The sequence below is a fragment of the Ciconia boyciana genome, unplaced genomic scaffold (genome assembly GCF_034638445.1).
Source record: "Ciconia boyciana unplaced genomic scaffold, ASM3463844v1 HiC_scaffold_38, whole genome shotgun sequence".
Lineage (NCBI taxonomy): Eukaryota > Metazoa > Chordata > Aves > Ciconiiformes > Ciconiidae > Ciconia > Ciconia boyciana.
Genome location: NW_027328406.1, coordinates 414,415 through 432,862, shown reverse-complemented (window position 1 = coordinate 432,862; position 18,448 = coordinate 414,415). Strand labels below are relative to the sequence as shown.

At 61.6% G+C, this 18,448-nt stretch overlaps 1 protein-coding gene across 2 annotated transcripts in view; it reads left to right on the top strand.

Moving 5' to 3' along the window:
* Positions 1-1,885: 1,885 nt before the first annotated feature.
* The window catches only part of LOC140645786 (myosin-7), a 28,788-nt gene continuing 12,225 nt past the window's right edge, over positions 1,886-18,448 (top strand). For both annotated transcript variants that reach the window (XM_072849232.1, XM_072849231.1), the window contains exons 1-30: positions 1,886-2,086; positions 3,102-3,245; positions 3,872-4,028; positions 5,087-5,114; positions 5,375-5,486; positions 7,102-7,194; positions 7,280-7,343; positions 8,528-8,626; positions 8,714-8,817; positions 8,891-9,029; positions 9,115-9,233; positions 9,325-9,474; positions 10,472-10,642; positions 10,762-11,071; positions 11,155-11,222; positions 11,357-11,444; positions 11,580-11,697; positions 11,784-11,907; positions 12,084-12,220; positions 12,301-12,427; positions 12,539-12,667; positions 12,757-12,999; positions 14,176-14,352; positions 14,456-14,601; positions 14,693-14,783; positions 16,179-16,568; positions 16,658-16,784; positions 16,888-17,006; positions 17,711-17,907; positions 18,214-18,397. In XM_072849232.1, coding sequence (XP_072705333.1) covers positions 1,886-2,086; positions 3,102-3,245; positions 3,872-4,028; positions 5,087-5,114; positions 5,375-5,486; positions 7,102-7,194; positions 7,280-7,343; positions 8,528-8,626; positions 8,714-8,817; positions 8,891-9,029; positions 9,115-9,233; positions 9,325-9,474; positions 10,472-10,642; positions 10,762-11,071; positions 11,155-11,222; positions 11,357-11,444; positions 11,580-11,697; positions 11,784-11,907; positions 12,084-12,220; positions 12,301-12,427; positions 12,539-12,667; positions 12,757-12,999; positions 14,176-14,352; positions 14,456-14,601; positions 14,693-14,783; positions 16,179-16,568; positions 16,658-16,784; positions 16,888-17,006; positions 17,711-17,907; positions 18,214-18,397 — 4,356 coding nt within the window. The remainder of the gene's footprint in view (positions 2,087-3,101; positions 3,246-3,871; positions 4,029-5,086; positions 5,115-5,374; positions 5,487-7,101; positions 7,195-7,279; positions 7,344-8,527; positions 8,627-8,713; positions 8,818-8,890; positions 9,030-9,114; positions 9,234-9,324; positions 9,475-10,471; positions 10,643-10,761; positions 11,072-11,154; positions 11,223-11,356; positions 11,445-11,579; positions 11,698-11,783; positions 11,908-12,083; positions 12,221-12,300; positions 12,428-12,538; positions 12,668-12,756; positions 13,000-14,175; positions 14,353-14,455; positions 14,602-14,692; positions 14,784-16,178; positions 16,569-16,657; positions 16,785-16,887; positions 17,007-17,710; positions 17,908-18,213; positions 18,398-18,448) is intronic.

Sequence of the window (18,448 nt, the reverse complement as noted above, 5' to 3'; positions counted from 1 at the left end):
GGGCAGTAGCAGGGGGGTACTGGGGAAGTACTGGGATGCTGGCCCATACTGGCCCATACTGGGCCATACTGGGCCATACTGGGGGTCTTCGTGTCCCAGACCGAGCGGAGCCCCCAAGTCAGCACCGTCCCCCCCAGCCTGAGACCAGAGAGAGGTGGGGCTGGGTACTGGGAGGCACTGGGAGGGAACTGGGAGGCACTGGGAGGGAACTGGGAGCACAGGGAGGGGTCTGCAAGGGGACTGGGATGAGACTGGGAGGGCACTGGGAGGGACTGAGGGGTGTCTGGGGGGACTGGGGGGGACTGGGAAGGACTGGGATGAGACTGGGAGACACTGGGAGGGACTGGGATGAGACTGGGAGGGTCTGTGGGGGAACTGGGAGGCACTGGGAGGGTCTATGGGGAACTGGGAGGGACTGGGAGGGTCTATATGGAAACTGGGATGAGACTGGGAGGGTCTATGGGGGAACTGGGAGGGACTGGGAGGCACTGGGAGGGTCTAGGGGGGAACTGGGAGGGACTGGGATGACACTGGGAGGCACTGGGAGGCACTGGGAGGGAGGGGGTGGTACTGGGGGGTACTGGGAGCACTGGGGAGGAACCGGGAGCACCAAGGAGGGACTTGGGATGGAGATAGGGCCAACTGGGAGGAACTGGGAAGGAACTGGGAGCACTGGAAAGGAACTGGAGATGATGGGACCACCATGGAAGGACCTGGCATGGGGTCAACTGGGAGGAACTGGGAGGAACTGGGAGGAACTGGGAGCACTGGGGAGGAACAGAGGAGGGTTGAGGACCACCAAGGAAGGACTTGGGATGGAGATGGGTCAACCAGGAGGAACTGGGAGCACTGGGAGCACTGGGAAGGAACTGGAGATGATGGGACCACCATGGAAGGACCCGGGATGGGGTCAACTGGGAGGAACTGGGAGGAACTGGGAGCACTGGGGAGGAACAGGGGAGGGTTGAGGACCGCCAAGGAAGGACTTGGGTCGGAGATGGGTCAACCAGGAGGAACTGGGAGCACTGGGAGCACTGGGAAGGAACTGGAGATGATAGGACCACCATGGAAGGACTTGGCATGGGGTCAACTGGGAGGAACTGGGAGGAACTGGGAGGAACTGGGAGCACTGGGGAGGAACAGAGGAGGGTTGAGGACCGCCAAGGAAGGACTTGGGATGGAGATGGGTCAACCAGGAGGAACTTGGAGCACTGGGAGCACTGGGAAGGAACTGGAGATGATGGGACCACCATGGAAGGACCTGGGATGGGGTCAACTGGGAGGAACTGGGAGGAACTGGGAGCACTGGGGAGGAACAGAGGAGGGTTGAGGACCGCCAAGGAAGGACTTGGGATGGAGATGGGTCAACCAGGAGGAACTTGGAGCACTGGGAGCACTGGGAAGGAACTGGAGATGATGGGACCACCATGGAAGGACCTGGGATGGGGTCAACTGGGAGGAACTGGGAGGAACTGGGAGCACTGGGGAGGAACAGAGGAGGGTTGAGGACCGCCAAGGAAGGACTTGGGTTGGAGATGGGTCAACCAGGAGGAACTTGGAGCACTGGGAGCACTGGGAAGGAACTGGAGATGATGGGACCACCATGGAAGGACCTGGCATGGGGTCAACTGGGAGGAACTGGGAGGAACTGGGAGGAACTGGGAGCACTGGGGAGGAACAGAAGAGGGTTGAGGACCGCCAAGGAAGGACTTGGGTCGGAGATGGGTCAACCAGGAGGAACTGGGAGCACTGGGAGCACTGGAGAAGAACGGGAGATGATGGGACCGCCATGGAAGGACCTGGCATGGGGTCAACTGGGAGGACCTGGGAGGAACTGGGAGGAACTGGGAGGGTGTGAGCGCCCGCTGCCCCGCCCAGCGCCGCCATGCCCAACGTGGAGATGGCCGAATTCGGGGAGGCCGCCCCCTACCTCCGCAAGTCGGAGAAGGAGCGGGTGGCGGCCCAGACCCGCCCCTTCGACCTGAAGAAGGACATCTTCGTCCCCGACGAGAAGGAGGAGTTCGTCAAGGCCACCATCGTCACCCGCGAGGGCGCCAAGATCACCGCCGAGACCGAGCACGGCAAGGTGGGGCAGGGCGGGGCGGGGCGCGGCCACCACCGGGACACCTGGAACCCAAAAGAGGGTCTCCGTCACCCATGGGACACCTAGAACCCAGCCCACCTGCTCTAGAACCTAAGGAACCCCGGCCCAACTTCAGCACCATCCATGGGGCACCCAGACCCCAGCCCACCTTCTCCTGCAGCCAAGGGACACCTAGAACCCAGCCCACCTTCTCCAGCACCCAAGGGACACCTAGAACCCAGCCCACCTTCCCTATCACTTGAGGGACACCCAGACCTTCTCCTGCACCCAAGGGACACCTAGAACCCAGCCCACCTTCCCTATCACTTGAGGGGCACCCGGACCTTCTCCAGCACCCAAGGGACACCTAGAACCCACCCCACCTGCTCTAGAACCTAAGCAACCCCAGCCCACCTTCAGCACCATCCATGGGGCACCCAGACCCCAGCCCACCTTCTCCTGCAGCCAAGGGACACCTAGAACCCAGCCCACCTTCCCTATCACTTGAGGGACACCCAGACCTTCTCCAGCACCCAAGGGACACCTAGAACCCAGCCCACCTTCTCCAGCACCCAAGGGACACCTAGAACCCAACCCTCCTTCTATATCACTTGAGGGACACCCAGACCTTCTCCAGCACCCAAGGGACACCTAGAACCCAGCCCACCTTCCCTATCACTTGAGGGACACCCAGACCTTCTCCTGCAGCCAAGGGACACCTAGAACCCAGCCCACCTTCTATATCACTTGAGGGACACCCAGACCTTCTCCAGCACCCAAGGGACACCTAGAACCCAGCCCACCTTCTCTGTCACTTGAGGGACACCCAGACCTTCTCCAGCACCCAAGGGACACCTAGAACCCAGCCCACCTTCCCTATCACTTGAGGGACACCCAGACCTTCTCCAGCACCCAAGGGACACCTAGAACCCCAGCTCCCAGCTCTATGGGAGGGGACACTGGGGCAACTCCTTGCCCTGTCCCCCCCACCCCATGGTGTCCTCCTCACCTCGAGCAGACGGTGACGGTCAAGGAGGACCAGATCATGCAGCAGAACCCCCCCAAGTTCGACAAGATCGAGGACATGGCCATGCTGACCTTCCTCCACGAGCCCGCCGTCCTCTACAACCTCAAGGAGCGCTACGCCGCCTGGATGATCTACGTGAGTCGGGAACCCATGAGGTTCTCCAGACCCCACCTGGAACTGGGACAAGCCTTCTCCAGACCCCTTGGGTCACCTAGAGCCAAGATGTCCCTTCTCCAGATGCCACAGGCCACCCAGACCCAAGATGTCCCATCCCCGGACCTCTTGGGCCAACCTAGATCCAAGATGTCCCCATCCCTAGACCCAGGATGTCGCATCCCTGGACCCCTTGGGCCACCTAGATCCAGGACATCCCATCTCCAGGCCCCATGGACCACCCAGACCCCAGATGTCCCATCCCTGGACCACTTGGGGCCACCCAGACCCCAGATGTCCCACCCCTGGACCCAAGATGTCCCATTCTTGGACCTCCTGGGGCCACCTAAACCCAAGATGTCCCATCCCTGGACCCCTTGGGCCACCCAGATCCAGGACATCCCATCTCCAGACCCCTTGGGCCACCCAGATCCAGGACATCCCTTCTCCAGACCCCCTGGGCCACCTAGATGTCCCATCTCCAGACCCTTTGGGCCACCTAGAACCTCGATGTTCCTTCACCCGACCCCTCGGGCCACCCAGACCTGGGATGTCCCCTCCTGGGGGGGTGGGACCTCATGGCTCTGACCCACCTGCCCCTCCTCCAGACCTACTCGGGGCTCTTCTGCGTGACCGTCAACCCCTACAAGTGGTTGCCCGTCTACAACGCCGAGGTGGTGGCTGCCTACCGGGGCAAGAAGCGGAGCGAAGCTCCACCCCACATCTTCTCCATCTCCGACAACGCCTACCAGAACATGCTGACGGGTAGGGACCTCCCGCGGGGACCCCGACCTAGGAGACCGCACCCCGAAACCTGGGGTCTCACCTGACCCGGTCCTCACCTGGGAGGGTGGAGAACCCCAACCCCATCGCCAAGACCCCAAACATCTCCTCTGTCTTCATCCCACCTCACCTGGAACTCACCTGGGGTCTGGAGAACCCCAAGACCCCAACATCTCCCCTAACTTCGTCCCACCTGACCCGGTCCTCACCTGGGAGGGTGGAGAACCCCAACCCCAACCCCAACCAAGGCCCCAAACATCTCCCCCAGCTTCACCCCACCTCACCTGGTCCTCACCTGGCTGGATGGAGAACCCCAAAATCTCCCCTAACTTTGTCCTACCTGACCTGGTCCTCACCTGGGAGGGTGGAGAACCCCAAGACCCCAAACATCTCCCCCAACTTCGTCCCACCTCACCTGGTCCTCACCTGAGAGGGCGGAGAACCCCAACCCCAAGACCCCAAACATCTCCCCCAGGTTCGTCCCACGTGACCCGGTCCTCACCTGGGAGGGTGGAGAACCCCAACCCCATCCCCAAGACCCCAAACATCTCCTCTGTCTTCATCCCACCTCACCTGGAACTCACCTGGGGTCTGGAGAACCCCAAGACCCCAACATCTCCCCCAACTTCATCCCACCTCACCTGGTCCTCACCTGGGAGGGTGGAGAACCCCAACCCCAACCCCAAGAACCCAGACATCTCCTCTGTCTTCATCCCACCTCACCTGGAACTCACCTGGGGTCTGGAGAACCTCAAGACCCCAACATCTCCCCCAATTTCGTCCCACCTCACCTGGTCCTCACCTGGGGGGCTGGAGAACCCCAAGATCTCCCCCAACTTCATCCCACCTGACCTGGTCCTCCTTTGGGGACCCCATAACCACATCCCCTGACCCTTTTTTGGGGGTGCAAGGGGTGGGTTTGGGGGGGGGAGCAGGAGACGTGGGGCGGGAGACGTGGGGCGGGAGATGTGGGGTGGGAGATGTGGGGCAGCGCCAAGGTGGGCTTCAGAACCTCATGCTTCTCCTCCTCGCCCCACCAGATCGGGAGAACCAGTCCATCCTCATCACGTGAGTGACGCCCACCCCCAATTAACACCTTAGCCCCGCCCACAGCCAAGCCCCTCCTACTCGCTGCATAGCCCCTCCCCTTCCCCCTCCGGAGCCACGCCCACCGGCACGGCCAACCCTTTCTCACCACCTGGACTTGCCCGCGGAGGTCCATAGTCCACCCGCTGCAAGCCCCGCCCCCTTCCCAGTGAGGCCCCGCCCCTAGCCCCATAGCCCCACCCCCGCCCCCCCCAACCCTCGCTCTCATTGGCTGCCCCCAGCGGAGAATCCGGGGCGGGGAAGACGGTGAACACCAAGAGGGTCATCCAGTACTTCGCTGTCATCGCCGCCATCGGCGACCGCGGCAAGAAGGAGACGGGGACCCCGGGCAAGGTGAGGGCACGGGGGGACACCCGGGTCTGGCCACCGCCCTTCCACCCACTGTCACCCACCCACCCACCCACCCAAGCACCCAAACACCCACCCAAGCACCCACCCAACCAACCACCCAACCATCAAACCACCCACCCAACCACCCAACCACCAACCCACCCAACCACCCATCCAAGCACCCAACTACCCAAGCACCCACCCAACCAACCACCCAACCACCCACCCAACCACCCATCCAAGCACCCAACCACCCACCCAGCCATCTAACCAACCATCCACCCACCCAACCACCCACCCAACCACCCAACCAACCAACCCCCTACCCATCTAACCACCCATCCAAGCACCCAACTACCCAACTACCCACCTGTCCAACCACCCAACCACGCAACCACCCACCCATCAAACCACCCAAGCACCCAAACACCCACCCAAGCACCCAACCAACCACCCACCCATCCACCCACCCATCCAAGCACCCAACTACCCAACTACCCACCTGTCCAACCACCCAACCACTCATCCAACCACCCAACCACCAACCCAACCACCCACCCATCCACCCACCCATCCAAACACCCACCCACCCACCCAACCACCCGCCCATCCAACCACCCCACCACCCAACCACCCACCCAACCACCCACCCACCCATCAAACCACCCAACCACCCACCCAACCACCCACCCAACCACCCAACCAACCACCCACCCATCCACCCACCCATCCAAGCACCCAACTACCCAACTACCCACCTGTCCAACCACCCAACCACCCAACCACTCATCCAACCACCCAACCACCAACCCAACCACCCACCCATCCACCCACCCATCCAAACACCCACCCACCCACCCAACCACCCGCCCATCCAACCACCCCACCACCCAACCACCCAACCAACCATCCACCCACCCATCAAACCACCCAACCACCCACCCAACCACCCACCCAAGCACCCAACCAACCACCCACCCATCCACCCCACCAACCACCCACCCACCCATCCAAGCACCCAACCACCCACCCAACCACCAACCCAACCACCCACCCACCCACCCAACCAACCACCAACCCACCCAACCACCCATCCAAGCACCCAACTACCCAACTACCCACCTGTCCAACCACCCAACCACTCATCCAACCACACAACCACCAACCCAACCACCCACCCACCCACCCAACCACCCAACCAACCAACCAACCAACCATCCACCCACCCATCAAACCACCCAACCACCCACCCAACCACCCACCCAAGCACCCAACCAACCAACCACCCACCCAACCACCCACCCATCCACCCCACCAACCACCCACCCATCCAAGCACCCACCCATCCACCCCACCAACCACCCACCCACCCACCCAAGCACCCACCCAAGCACCCACCCACCCCCGTCCCTCCATCCACCCCTGGCACCGACCCCACCTCTCCGTCCAACCAACCCGACCACCCACGTAGACCTTCCTGGACCACCGTGTCCACCCGCCCCCACCGCGACAGCCCCCCACCGCCCCGCCGTGTCCCTCCGGCCACGCCCCGCCCCACCCCGGCGGTGAGCTTCCTCCAGGGGTGTCCCCCCCGCCCCACCGCCGTGTCCCCCCCCAGGGCACCCTGGAGGACCAGATCATCCAGGCCAACCCCGCCCTGGAGGCCTTCGGCAACGCCAAGACCGTCCGCAACGACAACTCCTCCCGCTTCGTGAGTGGGGGGCGGGGCCGGGGCCGGGGGCGGGGCCAAGGGGCGGGGCCGGCCTCGCCTCCACCTCCCGCCGCCGCTCTCCCAGGGGAAGTTCATCCGGATCCATTTCGGGGCCACCGGGAAGTTGGCGTCGGCCGACATCGAGACCTGTGAGTGGGCCAGGGACCCGGGAGAGGCCGCCTGGTGTCCACCCCCTCCCCCGCACGGCCACCCCTCCTCCCATCGCCCCCTGGCTCCTCCCATCGCCCCCTGGCTCCTCCCATCGCCCCCTGGCTCCTCCCATCTCGTCCTGGCTCCTCCCATCACCTCCTGGCTCCTTCCATCTCCTCCTGGCTCCATCCATCTCCTCCTGGCTCCTCCCATCACCTCCTGGCTCCTCCCATCGCCTCCTGGCTCCACCCATCTCCTCCTGGCTCCATCCATCTCCTCCTGGCTCCTCCCATCGCCTCCTGGCTCCACCCATCACCTCCTGGCTCCACCCATCTCCTCCTGGCTCCTCACATTGCCTCCTGGCTCCTCCCATCACCTCCTGGCTCCTCCCATCGCCTCCTGGCTCCACCCATCACCTCCTGGCTCCTCCCATCGCCCCCTGGCTCCTCCCATCACCTCCTGGCTCCTCCCATCTCCTCCTGGCTCCTCCCATCTCCTCGTCCCCCCATCCATCCATCCCTACCTCCTTCTCCAGCTCTTGGTGTCTCCAGCCCTTGGTGTCCCCATCTCCTCAGGTCTCCCTCCATCTCCTCGTCCCACCGTCCATCTGACCCTCCTTCTCCATCTCTTGGTGTCTCCATCTCCTCGTGTCTCCACCACCTCATCCCTCCATCTCTTCATCCGTCCATCCTTCCCCATGTCCATCCCTCCATCTCCATCTCCTCACCCCACCGTCCATCTGACTCCCCATCTCTTGGTTCCTCCATCTCTTGGTGTCTCCATCTCCTCAGGTCTCCATCCATCTCTTCATCCACCCATCCCTGCTTCTCCATCTCCTCGTCCCACCGTCCATCTGACCCTCCTTCTCCATCTCCTCGTGTCTCCATCTCCTCGTGTCTCCATCTCCTCGTGTCTCCGTCTCCTCGTGTCTCCGTCTCCTTGTGTCTCCATCTCCTCATCCCTCCATCCATCTCCTCATATCTCCATCCATCTCCTCACCCATCCATCTCTTCATCCACCTCCTCACCCTACCATCCATCTGCCCCTCTGTCTTCCTCCATCTTCTCATCCCTCCATCTCCTCAAGCCTTCATCCATCTCCCCGCCCCACCGCCCATCTCTCCGTGTCTCCATCCCTCTCCCCATCCCAACCTCCACCCACCTTCTTCTCTCCACCCTCCCAGACCTCCTGGAGAAGTCCCGCGTCATCTTCCAGCTGAAGGCCGAGAGGAACTACCACATCTTCTACCAGATCCTCTCCAACAAGAAGCCGGAGCTGCTGGGTGAGCCATGGACACCTCACCCCACCGCCTTTCCCACCCCGGACCGGGCAGGTTCCTGCCTGTCCCAACCCCGTCTTCTCCTCGCAGACATGATGCTGGTGACCAACAACCCCTACGACTACGCCTTCATCTCCCAAGGAGAGACCACCGTGCCGTCCATCGACGACGCAGAGGAGCTCCTGGCCACGGACGTGAGATGGGGGGCCACCAGGAGGGGTGGGGGGCACCGGGGAGGACCTTGACCCACATTTTTGTCCCCTCCAGAGCGCTTTCGACGTCCTGGGCTTCACCCAAGAGGAGAAGAACTCCATCTACAAGCTGACGGGCGCCATCATGCACTTCGGCAACATGAAGTTCAAGCAGAAGCAACGGGAGGAGCAGGCGGAGCCGGACGGCACCGAAGGTGGGGTCCAACCAGGGTGGAGGGGTGGGAATGGGGGCGAACCCCATGGTCCTCCAGGTTCATGGCTTCTCCTCTGCGTCCTCAGAGGCGGACAAGTCGGCCTACCTGATGGGGCTGAACTCGGCCGATCTCCTCAAGGGGTTGTGTCACCCCCGCGTGAAGGTGGGCAACGAGTACGTCACCAAGGGGCAGAATGTCCAGCAGGTGAGGAGGACGCCCCCAGAACCTCCTCCTTTCGGGGGGCCAGGCGGCCATGGAGATCCCCCCTCTCACCGGTGGGCCGTCCCTCTCCCAGGTGATTTACGCCGTCGGGGCTTTGGCCAAGGCCGTCTACGAGAAGATGTTCAACTGGATGGTGACCAGGATCAACAACTCGCTGGAGACCAAGCAGCCGCGTCAGTACTTCATCGGCGTGCTGGACATCGCCGGCTTCGAGATCTTCGACGTGAGGCCTGGTTGACCCCGTTGTGTTGACCCCCTTGGGCGTTGAGTTGACCCTGTTGGGTGTTGAGTTGATCCCATTGACCCCATTGGGTGTCCAGGTGACCCCGTTGATCCCATTGGGTGTTCAGTTGATCCCATTGACCCCATTGGGTGTTGAGTTGACCCCGTTGATCCCATTGGGCGTTGTGTTGACCCCGTTGGGCGTTGAGTTGATCCCATTGACACCATTGGGTGTTCAGGTGACCCCATTGGGTGTTGAGTTGACCCCATTGGGTGTTCAGTTGACCCCGTTGATCCCATTGGACGTTGCATTGACCCCGTTGGGTGTTGAGTTGATCCCATTGACCCCATTGGGTGTTCAGGTGACCCCATTGATCCCATTGGGTGTTGAGTTGATCCCATTGACCCCATTGGGTGTTCAGGTGACCCCGTTGATCCCATTGGGTGTTGAGTTGATCCCATTGACCCCATTGGGTGTTCAGGTGACCCCGTTGGGTGTTGAGTTGACCCCATTGGGTGTTCAGTTGACCCCGTTGATCCCATTGGGTGTTGAGTTGACCCCATTGACCCCATTGGGTGTTGAGTTGACCCCGTTGATCCCATTGGGCGTTGTGTTGACCCCGTTGGGCGTTGAGTTGATCCCATTGACCCCATTGGGTGTTCGGGTGACCCCGTTGGGTGTTGAGTTGACCCCATTGGGTGTTCAGTTGACCCCATTGATCCCATTGGGTGTTGAGTTGACCCCGTTGATCCCATTGGGTGTTCAGTTGATCCCATTGACCCCATTGGGTGTTGAGTTGACCCCGTTGATCCCATTGGGCGTTGTGTTGACCCCGTTGGGCATTGAGTTGATCCCATTGACCCCATTGGGTGTTCGGGTGACCCCATTGGGTGTTGAGTTGACCCCATCGGGTGCTGAGTTGACCCCATTGGGTGCTGAGTTGACCCTGTCAATCCCATTGGGCGTTGCGTTGACCCCATTGGCCGTCCTCCCCCAGTTCAACAGCTTCGAGCAGCTCTGCATCAACTTCACCAACGAGAAGCTGCAGCAGTTCTTCAACCACCACATGTTCGTGCTGGAGCAGGAGGAGTACAAGAAGGAGGGGATCGAGTGGGAGTTCATCGACTTCGGCATGGACCTCCAGGCCTGCATCGACCTCATCGAGAAGGTACCGCCTCCCCCAGGGCCTCCTGGAGCAGGAGCCTTCCCCTTGGACCTTCCCACGGAGCCCACAGGCGCCCGGTTGGCTTGCGCCTGGTGGCCTCCACGAGGTCTTCTCCTCCGCAGCCCATGGGGATCATGTCCATCCTGGAGGAGGAGTGCATGTTCCCCAAGGCCACGGACATGACCTTCAAGGCCAAGCTCTTCGACAATCACCTGGGCAAGTCGGCCAACTTTGGGAAGCCGCGAAACATCAAAGGGAAGCCCGAGGCCCACTTTGCCCTCATCCACTACGCCGGCACGGTGGACTACAACATCCTGGGCTGGCTACAGAAGAACAAGGACCCCCTCAACGAGACGGTGGTGGGGCTCTACCAGAAGTCGGCCCTCAAGCTCTTGGCCAACCTCTTCGCCAACTACGCCGGGGCTGATGCACGTAAGGGGCACCCCCTTCCCAAGCGTCCGGGGTTGTCCCCACCCCGTCCTTCCCCTGGCTCATCCTTTCTTCTTCTCCAACAGCCGTGGAGAAAGGGAAAGGGGCCAAGAAGAAAGGTTCCTCCTTCCAGACGGTCTCTGCCCTGCACCGGGTGAGGGTCCGGGGGTTAATGGTGGACCCCAGGGTGTGGTGGGGGTGGAGAACATGTCCTAGGGCAGGTGGTAACCCTGGGCGGGGCAGGTTGGGGTCTTCGTTCCCTCCATCATCTCCTCCTCCATCCCCCAGGAGAACCTCAACAAGCTGATGACCAACCTGCGCTCCACCCACCCCCACTTCGTCCGCTGCATCATCCCCAACGAGACCAAGTCTCCCGGTGAGCCAATCCCCAGGGTTTGATCCGAGGAGGTGGGGCCAAACCCAGGGACCGCGGTGGTCCTTGGCCAAAGGTGGTGGTGGGGAGCAGTGCCGTGGGGCGGGCCTTGACCCACCGGTCACGACGTCCCACCAGGCGTGATGAACAACCCCCTGGTGATGCACCAGCTCCGCTGCAACGGGGTGCTGGAGGGCATCCGCATCTGCCGCAAGGGCTTCCCCAACCGCATCCTCTACGGGGACTTCCGCCAGCGGTAGGCACGGAGGAGAAGAGGTGGCGAGGGGGCGGGCGACCCCACCGGGGCTCATCTCGGGCTGTCCCGTCCTCTCCGGCCGCCAGGTACCGCATCCTGAACCCGGCGGCCATCCCCGAGGGGCAGTTCATCGACAGCCGCAAGGGCGCCGAGAAGCTCCTGGGGTCCCTTGACATCGACCACAACCAGTACAAGTTCGGGCACACCAAGGTGTGGTCTCTGTTCCCCACGATCCCACCGTCCACGTGGTCACGTGGACCTCACGCTCCCACCACCCCCGTGTCCACCTGCCCATCTGAGCTCCCTCCATCCACCCCACCACCCGTCCCTCCGCCGACCCACCACACCTCACCCCCTGCAGCACTGACCTTCATCTCTCCTCGAAGGTCTTCTTCAAGGCCGGGCTGCTGGGGCTGCTGGAGGAGATGCGGGACGAGCGCCTGGCCCGGATCATGACCCGCTTGCAGGCCCAAGTCCGTGGTTTCCTCTCCCGGCAAGAGTTCAAGAAGATCCTGGAGCGCCGGTGGGTGGTGGGGTAGGAGGTGGTGGGTCCACGTTGGGTGGAGGTCCCTGGTCACCCACGCCCTGCTTTGCCCCACCCAGGGACTCGCTGCTGGTGATCCAGTGGAACGTCAGGGCCTTCATGGGGGTGAAGAACTGGCCTTGGATGAAGCTCTACTTCAAGATCAAGCCCTTGCTGAAGAGCGCCGAGACGGAGAAGGAGATGCAGGTGGGGCAGGGATGGAGAGGACGGGATGAACGGTGGGTGGAGAGGTGGAGGGGTACGGGGGGAGCTGGAGGAAGAGGTGAGACTTACAGAGGACCTTCGTGCCACCCACAGACCATGAAGGAGGAGTTTGGGCGGCTGAAGGAGGCCCTGGAGAAGTCGGAGGCCCGGCGGAAGGAGCTGGAGGAGAAGATGGTCTCCATGCTGCAGGAGAAGAACGACCTTCAGCTCCAAGTGCAGGCCGTGAGTGAGGCCGCCCCCCAAAACCACGCCGAGGGGGTGACCACCACCCCCCCCGGGGACACCCCGCTTCACCCCCTGCCCCACCACAGGAGCAGGACAACCTCGCCGACGCCGAGGAGCGCTGCGACCAGCTGATCAAGAACAAGATCCAGCTGGAGGCCAAGGTGAAGGAGCTGACGGAGCGGCTGGAGGACGAGGAGGAGATGAACGCCGAGCTGACGGCCAAGAAGAGGAAGCTGGAGGACGAGTGCTCGGAGCTGAAGAAGGACATCGACGACCTGGAGTTGTCTTTGTCCAAGGTGGAGAAGGAGAAACACGCCACCGAGAACAAGGTGAGGGCGAGGAGAGGCCTTAACCCAAAGCCGATTGACTCAAGCCAACGTGAATAGGTTTTGAGAAGACCCAAGGCTGGTTGGGTTGGGTCACCAAGAGCTGAAGCTGGTTGGGTTGGGTCACCAAGACTCAAGGCTGGTTGGGTTGGGTCACCAAGACCAAGGCTGGTTGGGTCAACAAGACCAAGGCTGGTTGGGTTGGGTGGAGAAGACCCAAGGCTGGTTGGGTTGGGTGGAGAAGACCGAAGGCAGGTTGGGTTGGGTCACCAAGACCCAAGGCTGGTTGGGTTGGGTCACCAAGACCCGAGGGTGGGTTGGGTTGGGTCACTGAGACCCGAGGGTGGTTGGGTTGGGTGGAGAAGACCCAAGGCTGGTTGGGTCACCAAGAGCTGAAGCTGGTTGGGTTGGGTCACCAAGACTCAAGGCTGGTTGGGTTGGGTCACCAAGACCAAGGCTGGTTGGGTCACCAAGACCAAGGCTGGTTGGGTTGGGTCACCAAGACCCAAGGCTGGTCGGGTTGGGTCACCAAGACCCAAGGCTGGTTGGGTCACCAAGAGCTGAAGCTGGTTGGGTTGGGTCACCAAGACTCAAGGCTGGTTGGGTTGGGTCACCAAGACCAAGGCTGGTTGGGTCACCAAGACCAAGGCTGGTTGGGTTGGGTGGAGAAGACCCAAGGCTGGTTGGGTTGGGTCACCGAGACCCAAGGCTGGTTGGGTTGGGTGGAGAAGACCGAAGGCAGGTTGGGTTGGGTCACCAAGACCCAAGGCTGGTTGGGTTGGGTCACCAAGACCCGAGGGTGGGTTGGGTTGGGTCACTGAGACCCGAGGGTGGTTGGGTTGGGTGGAGAAGACCCAAGGCTGGTTGGGTCACCAAGAGCTGAAGCTGGTTGGGTTGGGTCACCAAGACTCAAGGCTGGTTGGGTTGGGTCACCAAGACCAAGGCTGGTTGGGTCACCAAGACCAAGGCTGGTTGGGTTGGGTGGAAAAGACCCAAGGCTGGTTGGGTTGGGTCACCAAGACCCAAGGCTGGTTGGGTTGGGTCACCGAGACCCGAGGCTGGTTGGGTTCTCCTGCATCTCCTGACTTCAGCCCAGCTCAATCAAGAGCAAGAACAACCTCCTGTCTCTTGCCCCACCTCTGGCACCACGCCGCAGGCCTGATGTTTCTCCTCCTGCAGGTCAAGAACCTCACAGAGGAGATGGCCGGGCTGGACGAGATCATCGCCAAGCTGACGAAGGAGAAGAAGGCCCTGCAAGAAGCTCACCAGCAAGCGCTGGATGACCTGCAGGCGGAGGAAGACAAGGTCAACACCTTGACGAAGGCCAAAGTCAAGCTGGAACAGCAAGTGGATGATGTGGGTCCCGTCCCTCCCGTAGCTGGTCCCGTGGGGGATGAAGGTCCTGCTGGGGTGGGACGTTCTGGGGGCTGAGCGGGGGGGGTCTCTGCCTCGCTCGCAGCTGGAGAGCTCGCTGGAGCAGGAGAAGAAGATCCGGATGGACCTGGAACGGGCCAAGAGGAAGCTGGAAGGTGACTTGAAGCTGGCCCAGGAGAACATCATGGACCTGGAGAACGACAAGCAGCAGCTGGAGGAGAAGCTGAAAAAGTAGGCCCCTGCCCACCTCCCCGTCATCCTTCACCCAGAATCCCGCTCTCCACCGGCAGCGTGACGGGCTGGTGTTTCTCCTCCCACCCAGGAAAGACTTTGAGCTCAACGCGCTCAACGCCAGAATTGAGGACGAGCAAGCGGTGGCAGCCCAGCTCCAGAAGAAGCTCAAAGAGCTTCAGGTGAGCTGGGGTCCAGCTTGTGGCTCAACCAGGAGGAGGTCCTCCCCCTTTTTCTTCTTCCCACCTTTTTGAGAAGGACCTAGACCAGCATGCCACCCGCCTGAGGTCTGGAGCTCAGGGCACGTCCCTTGATCTAGAACCTCCCTGGGATTTCTCTCCTAGAAATGACTCCCGGGCAGGTTGTCTTTGGGGTGGGGTGAGATGAAACGATGGGTTTGGAGCACTCAAGGCTGGTGGGGTTGCTTGGGTAGGATGACCTGAGCTGAGCAGACCATCTGGGTTGGACTGAGTGGACTCCAATGTCCTCAGAAAAGGTTGTGGTGAGCCGTCTCCTCCAGGCAGCTCAAGGGTTGGTTGAGCTGAATGTCCTCAAGACCGGTTGAGTTGCAGAGCCTCGAGGTGATTTGATAGGGTGGAGTATCTCCAGAGCAGGTCGGGTGGATCTGGAGAGCTCAAAGCTTGACGGGGTTGAGGAGAGCTGGATGGGCTGCAGACTGGTTGAGCTGAAGGTCTCTAGCTAGCTGGGTTGAGTTGGAGGGTCTCCATCTGGTTGGGCTGGGTTGAGTTGAAGAGTCTCCAGTGGGTTGGGTTGGGTTGAAGGGTCTCCAGTTGGGTGGGTTGGGTTGAGTTGAAGGGTCTCCAGCTGGTTGTGTTGGGTTGAGTTGAAGGGTCTCCACCTGGTTGGGTTGGGTTGAGTTGAAGGGTCTCCAGTTGGGTGGGTTGGGTTGAGTTGAAGGGTCTCCATCTGGTTGGGTTGGGTTGTGTTGAGTTAAAGGGTCTCCAGCTGGTTGGGTTGGGTTGAGTTGAAGAGTCTCCATCTGGTTGGGTTGGGTTGAGTTGAAGGGTCTCCAGTTGGGTGGGTTGGGTTGAGTTGAAGGGTCTCCAGTTGGGTGGGTTGGGTTGAGTTGAAGAGTCTCCAGCGTGTTGGGTTGAGTTGAGTTGAAGGGTCTCCATCTGGTTGGGCTGGGTTGAGTTGAAGAGTCTCCACCTGGTTGGGTTGGGTTGAGTTGGAGGGTCTCCAGCTGCTTGGGTTGGGTTGAGTTGAAGAGCCTCCAGTGGGTTGGGTTGGGTTGAGTTAAAGGGTCTCCAGTTGGGTGGGTTGGGTTGAGTTGAAGGGTCTCCACCTGGTTGGGTTGGGTTGGGTTGGGTTGAGTTAAAGGGTCTCCATCTGGTTGGGTTGGGTTGAGTTGAAGAGCCTCCAGCAGGTTGGGTTGGGTTGAGTTGAAGGGTTTCCATCTGGTTGGGTTGGGTTGAGTTGAAGAGTCTCCAGTGGGCTGGGTTGGGTTGAAGGGTCTCCACCTGGTTGGGTTGGGTTGGGTGGATGAGTTGGGTGGAGTTGAAGACCCTCCAGCGGCTGGGCTGAGATAAGTTGAGGGTCTCTCCCCCGGCCCGCAGGCGCGCATCGAGGAGCTGGAGGAGGAGCTGGAGGCGGAGCGGACGGGCAGGGCCAAGGTGGAGAAGCTGCGCTCGGACCTGTCGCGGGAGCTGGAGGAGATCAGCGAGCGGCTGGAGGAGGCGGGCGGCGCCACCTCGGTGCAGATCGAGCTCAACAAGAAGCGGGAGGCGGAGTTCCAGAAGATGCGGCGGGACCTGGAGGAGGCCACGCTGCAGCACGAGGCCACGGCCGCCGCGCTGCGCAAGAAGCACGCCGACAGCGTGGCCGAGCTCGGCGAGCAGATCGACAACCTGCAGCGCGTCAAGCAGAAGCTGGAGAAGGAGAAGAGCGAGCTCAAGCTGGAGCTGGACGACGTCGGCTCCAACATGGAGCAGCTGCTCAAGGCCAAGGTAGGAGATGGGTCTCCGACCACGGAGGGACAACTCTTCCATCGCTCTCCCTACGTCCCCTTTCATCTTCCTGCCCTTCCTGTCCCCAGGCCAGCCTGGAGAAGATGTGCCGCTCCATGGAAGACCAGATGAACGAGCACCGGACCAAGTCCGAGGAGGCTCAACGCATGGTCAACGACCTCACCACCCAACGGGCCAAGCTCCAGGCGGAGAACGGTGAGGGCCGTGCTCCTCCCCATCGCGACCGCTGCTCCAGCGCCCAGTCGGGGTGGCTTTGGGGTCTCTCCAGCCAGTGATTGTCCACCTTTCCACCCCCCAGGTGAGCTCTCCAGGCAGCTGGAGGAGAAGGAAGCCTTCATCAACCAGCTGACGCGAGGGAAACTCACCTACAGCCAGCAGCTGGAGGACCTCAAGAGGCAGCTAGAAGAAGAGGCCAAGGTAGGGCGGCGTCGGGAGGACATTGGGGGTGAAAGACGCCCCCGAGGTCAAGGGTGAGGTTGGTTTGGGTCTGAGGGGCGCAGCGTGAGCCTGCCCTCCCAGCGGGAGAAGAGGAGTTGAGGGTCCTTCAGGAAGTCTGGTGGGGTTGGTGGGTCTCCAGGTGGTTGGGTTGGTCTATGAAGGTCTAAGGGAGGTTGGGTTGGTCTGGAGGAGGTTGGCTTGGTCTACAGAAGGTCTAAGGAGGGTTGGGTTGGTCTACAGAAGGATAAGGGAGGTTGGGTTGGTCTGGAGGAGGTTGGCTTGGTCTACAGAAGGTCTAAGGAGGGTTGGGTTGGTCTACAGAAGGATAAGGGAGGTTGGGTTGGTCTGGAGGAGGTTGGGTTGGTCTAAAGAAGGTGTAAGGGAGCTTGGCTTGGTCTACAGAAGGTCTAAGGAGGGTTGCGTTGGTCTACAGAAGGTCTAAGGAGGATTGTCTTGGTCTACGAAGATCTAAGGGAGGTTGGGTTGGTCTGGAGGAGCTTGGCTTGGTCTACAAGGAAGGTTGGGTTGGGCTGGGCTGGAGGAGGATGGGTTAGGTTGGATTAGTCTACAGAAGGTTGGGCTGGGTTGGGGTGATGAAGACCAACTCTTTCGGAGCTGGAGAACCCCAAGATGGCTCCGGGTGACGCGGAGCCAACGGTCCCACCTTCTCCTCGCCCCCCCAGGCCAAGAACGCGCTGGCCCACGCCCTCCAGTCGGCCCGGCACGACTGCGACCTGCTGCGGGAGCAGTACGAGGAGGAGACGGAGGCCAAGGCCGAGCTCCAGCGCTCGCTCTCCAAGGCCAACTCCGAGGTGGCGCAGTGGAGGACCAAGTACGAGACGGACGCCATCCAGCGCACCGAGGAGCTGGAGGAGGCCAAGTGAGTCATCTCCCCACGGCTGCTGGAGGCTCTCCCGTGGGTGGTGGGACCCGCCGGGCCTTGCCGGTCCCCACCTCCCCGCTCTCCTCAAGCAGCCACCCCCCAGGACGGTGGCTTCGCTGGGCTTGGTAGATCGAGAGCCCCGTCTGGGGACCTAGAACCTGCGTAGAGACACCTAGGCCATCCCTGACCCTCACGAGTCCCACCGCCGCCGTGCTCTCAGACACCTTCCTCTGGGAGCGACCAACGCACGGGGTCTCCAGGGGCTGATGGGTCACACGTAGGTTTCTCCCGTACGTCTGGTAGGAAGAAGCTGGCCCAGCGGCTGCAGGAGGCCGAGGAGGCGGTGGAGGCGGTCAACGCCAAGTGCTCCTCCCTGGAGAAGACCAAGCACCGCCTGCAGAACGAGATCGAAGACCTCATGGTGGACCTGGAGCGGTCGAACGCGGCGGCCGCCGCCCTGGACAAGAAGCAGAGGAACTTTGACAAGGTTGGGGGGGGACCGAGACAGGGTGGGAGGAGAAGGGTGGGAAGGGGTGGA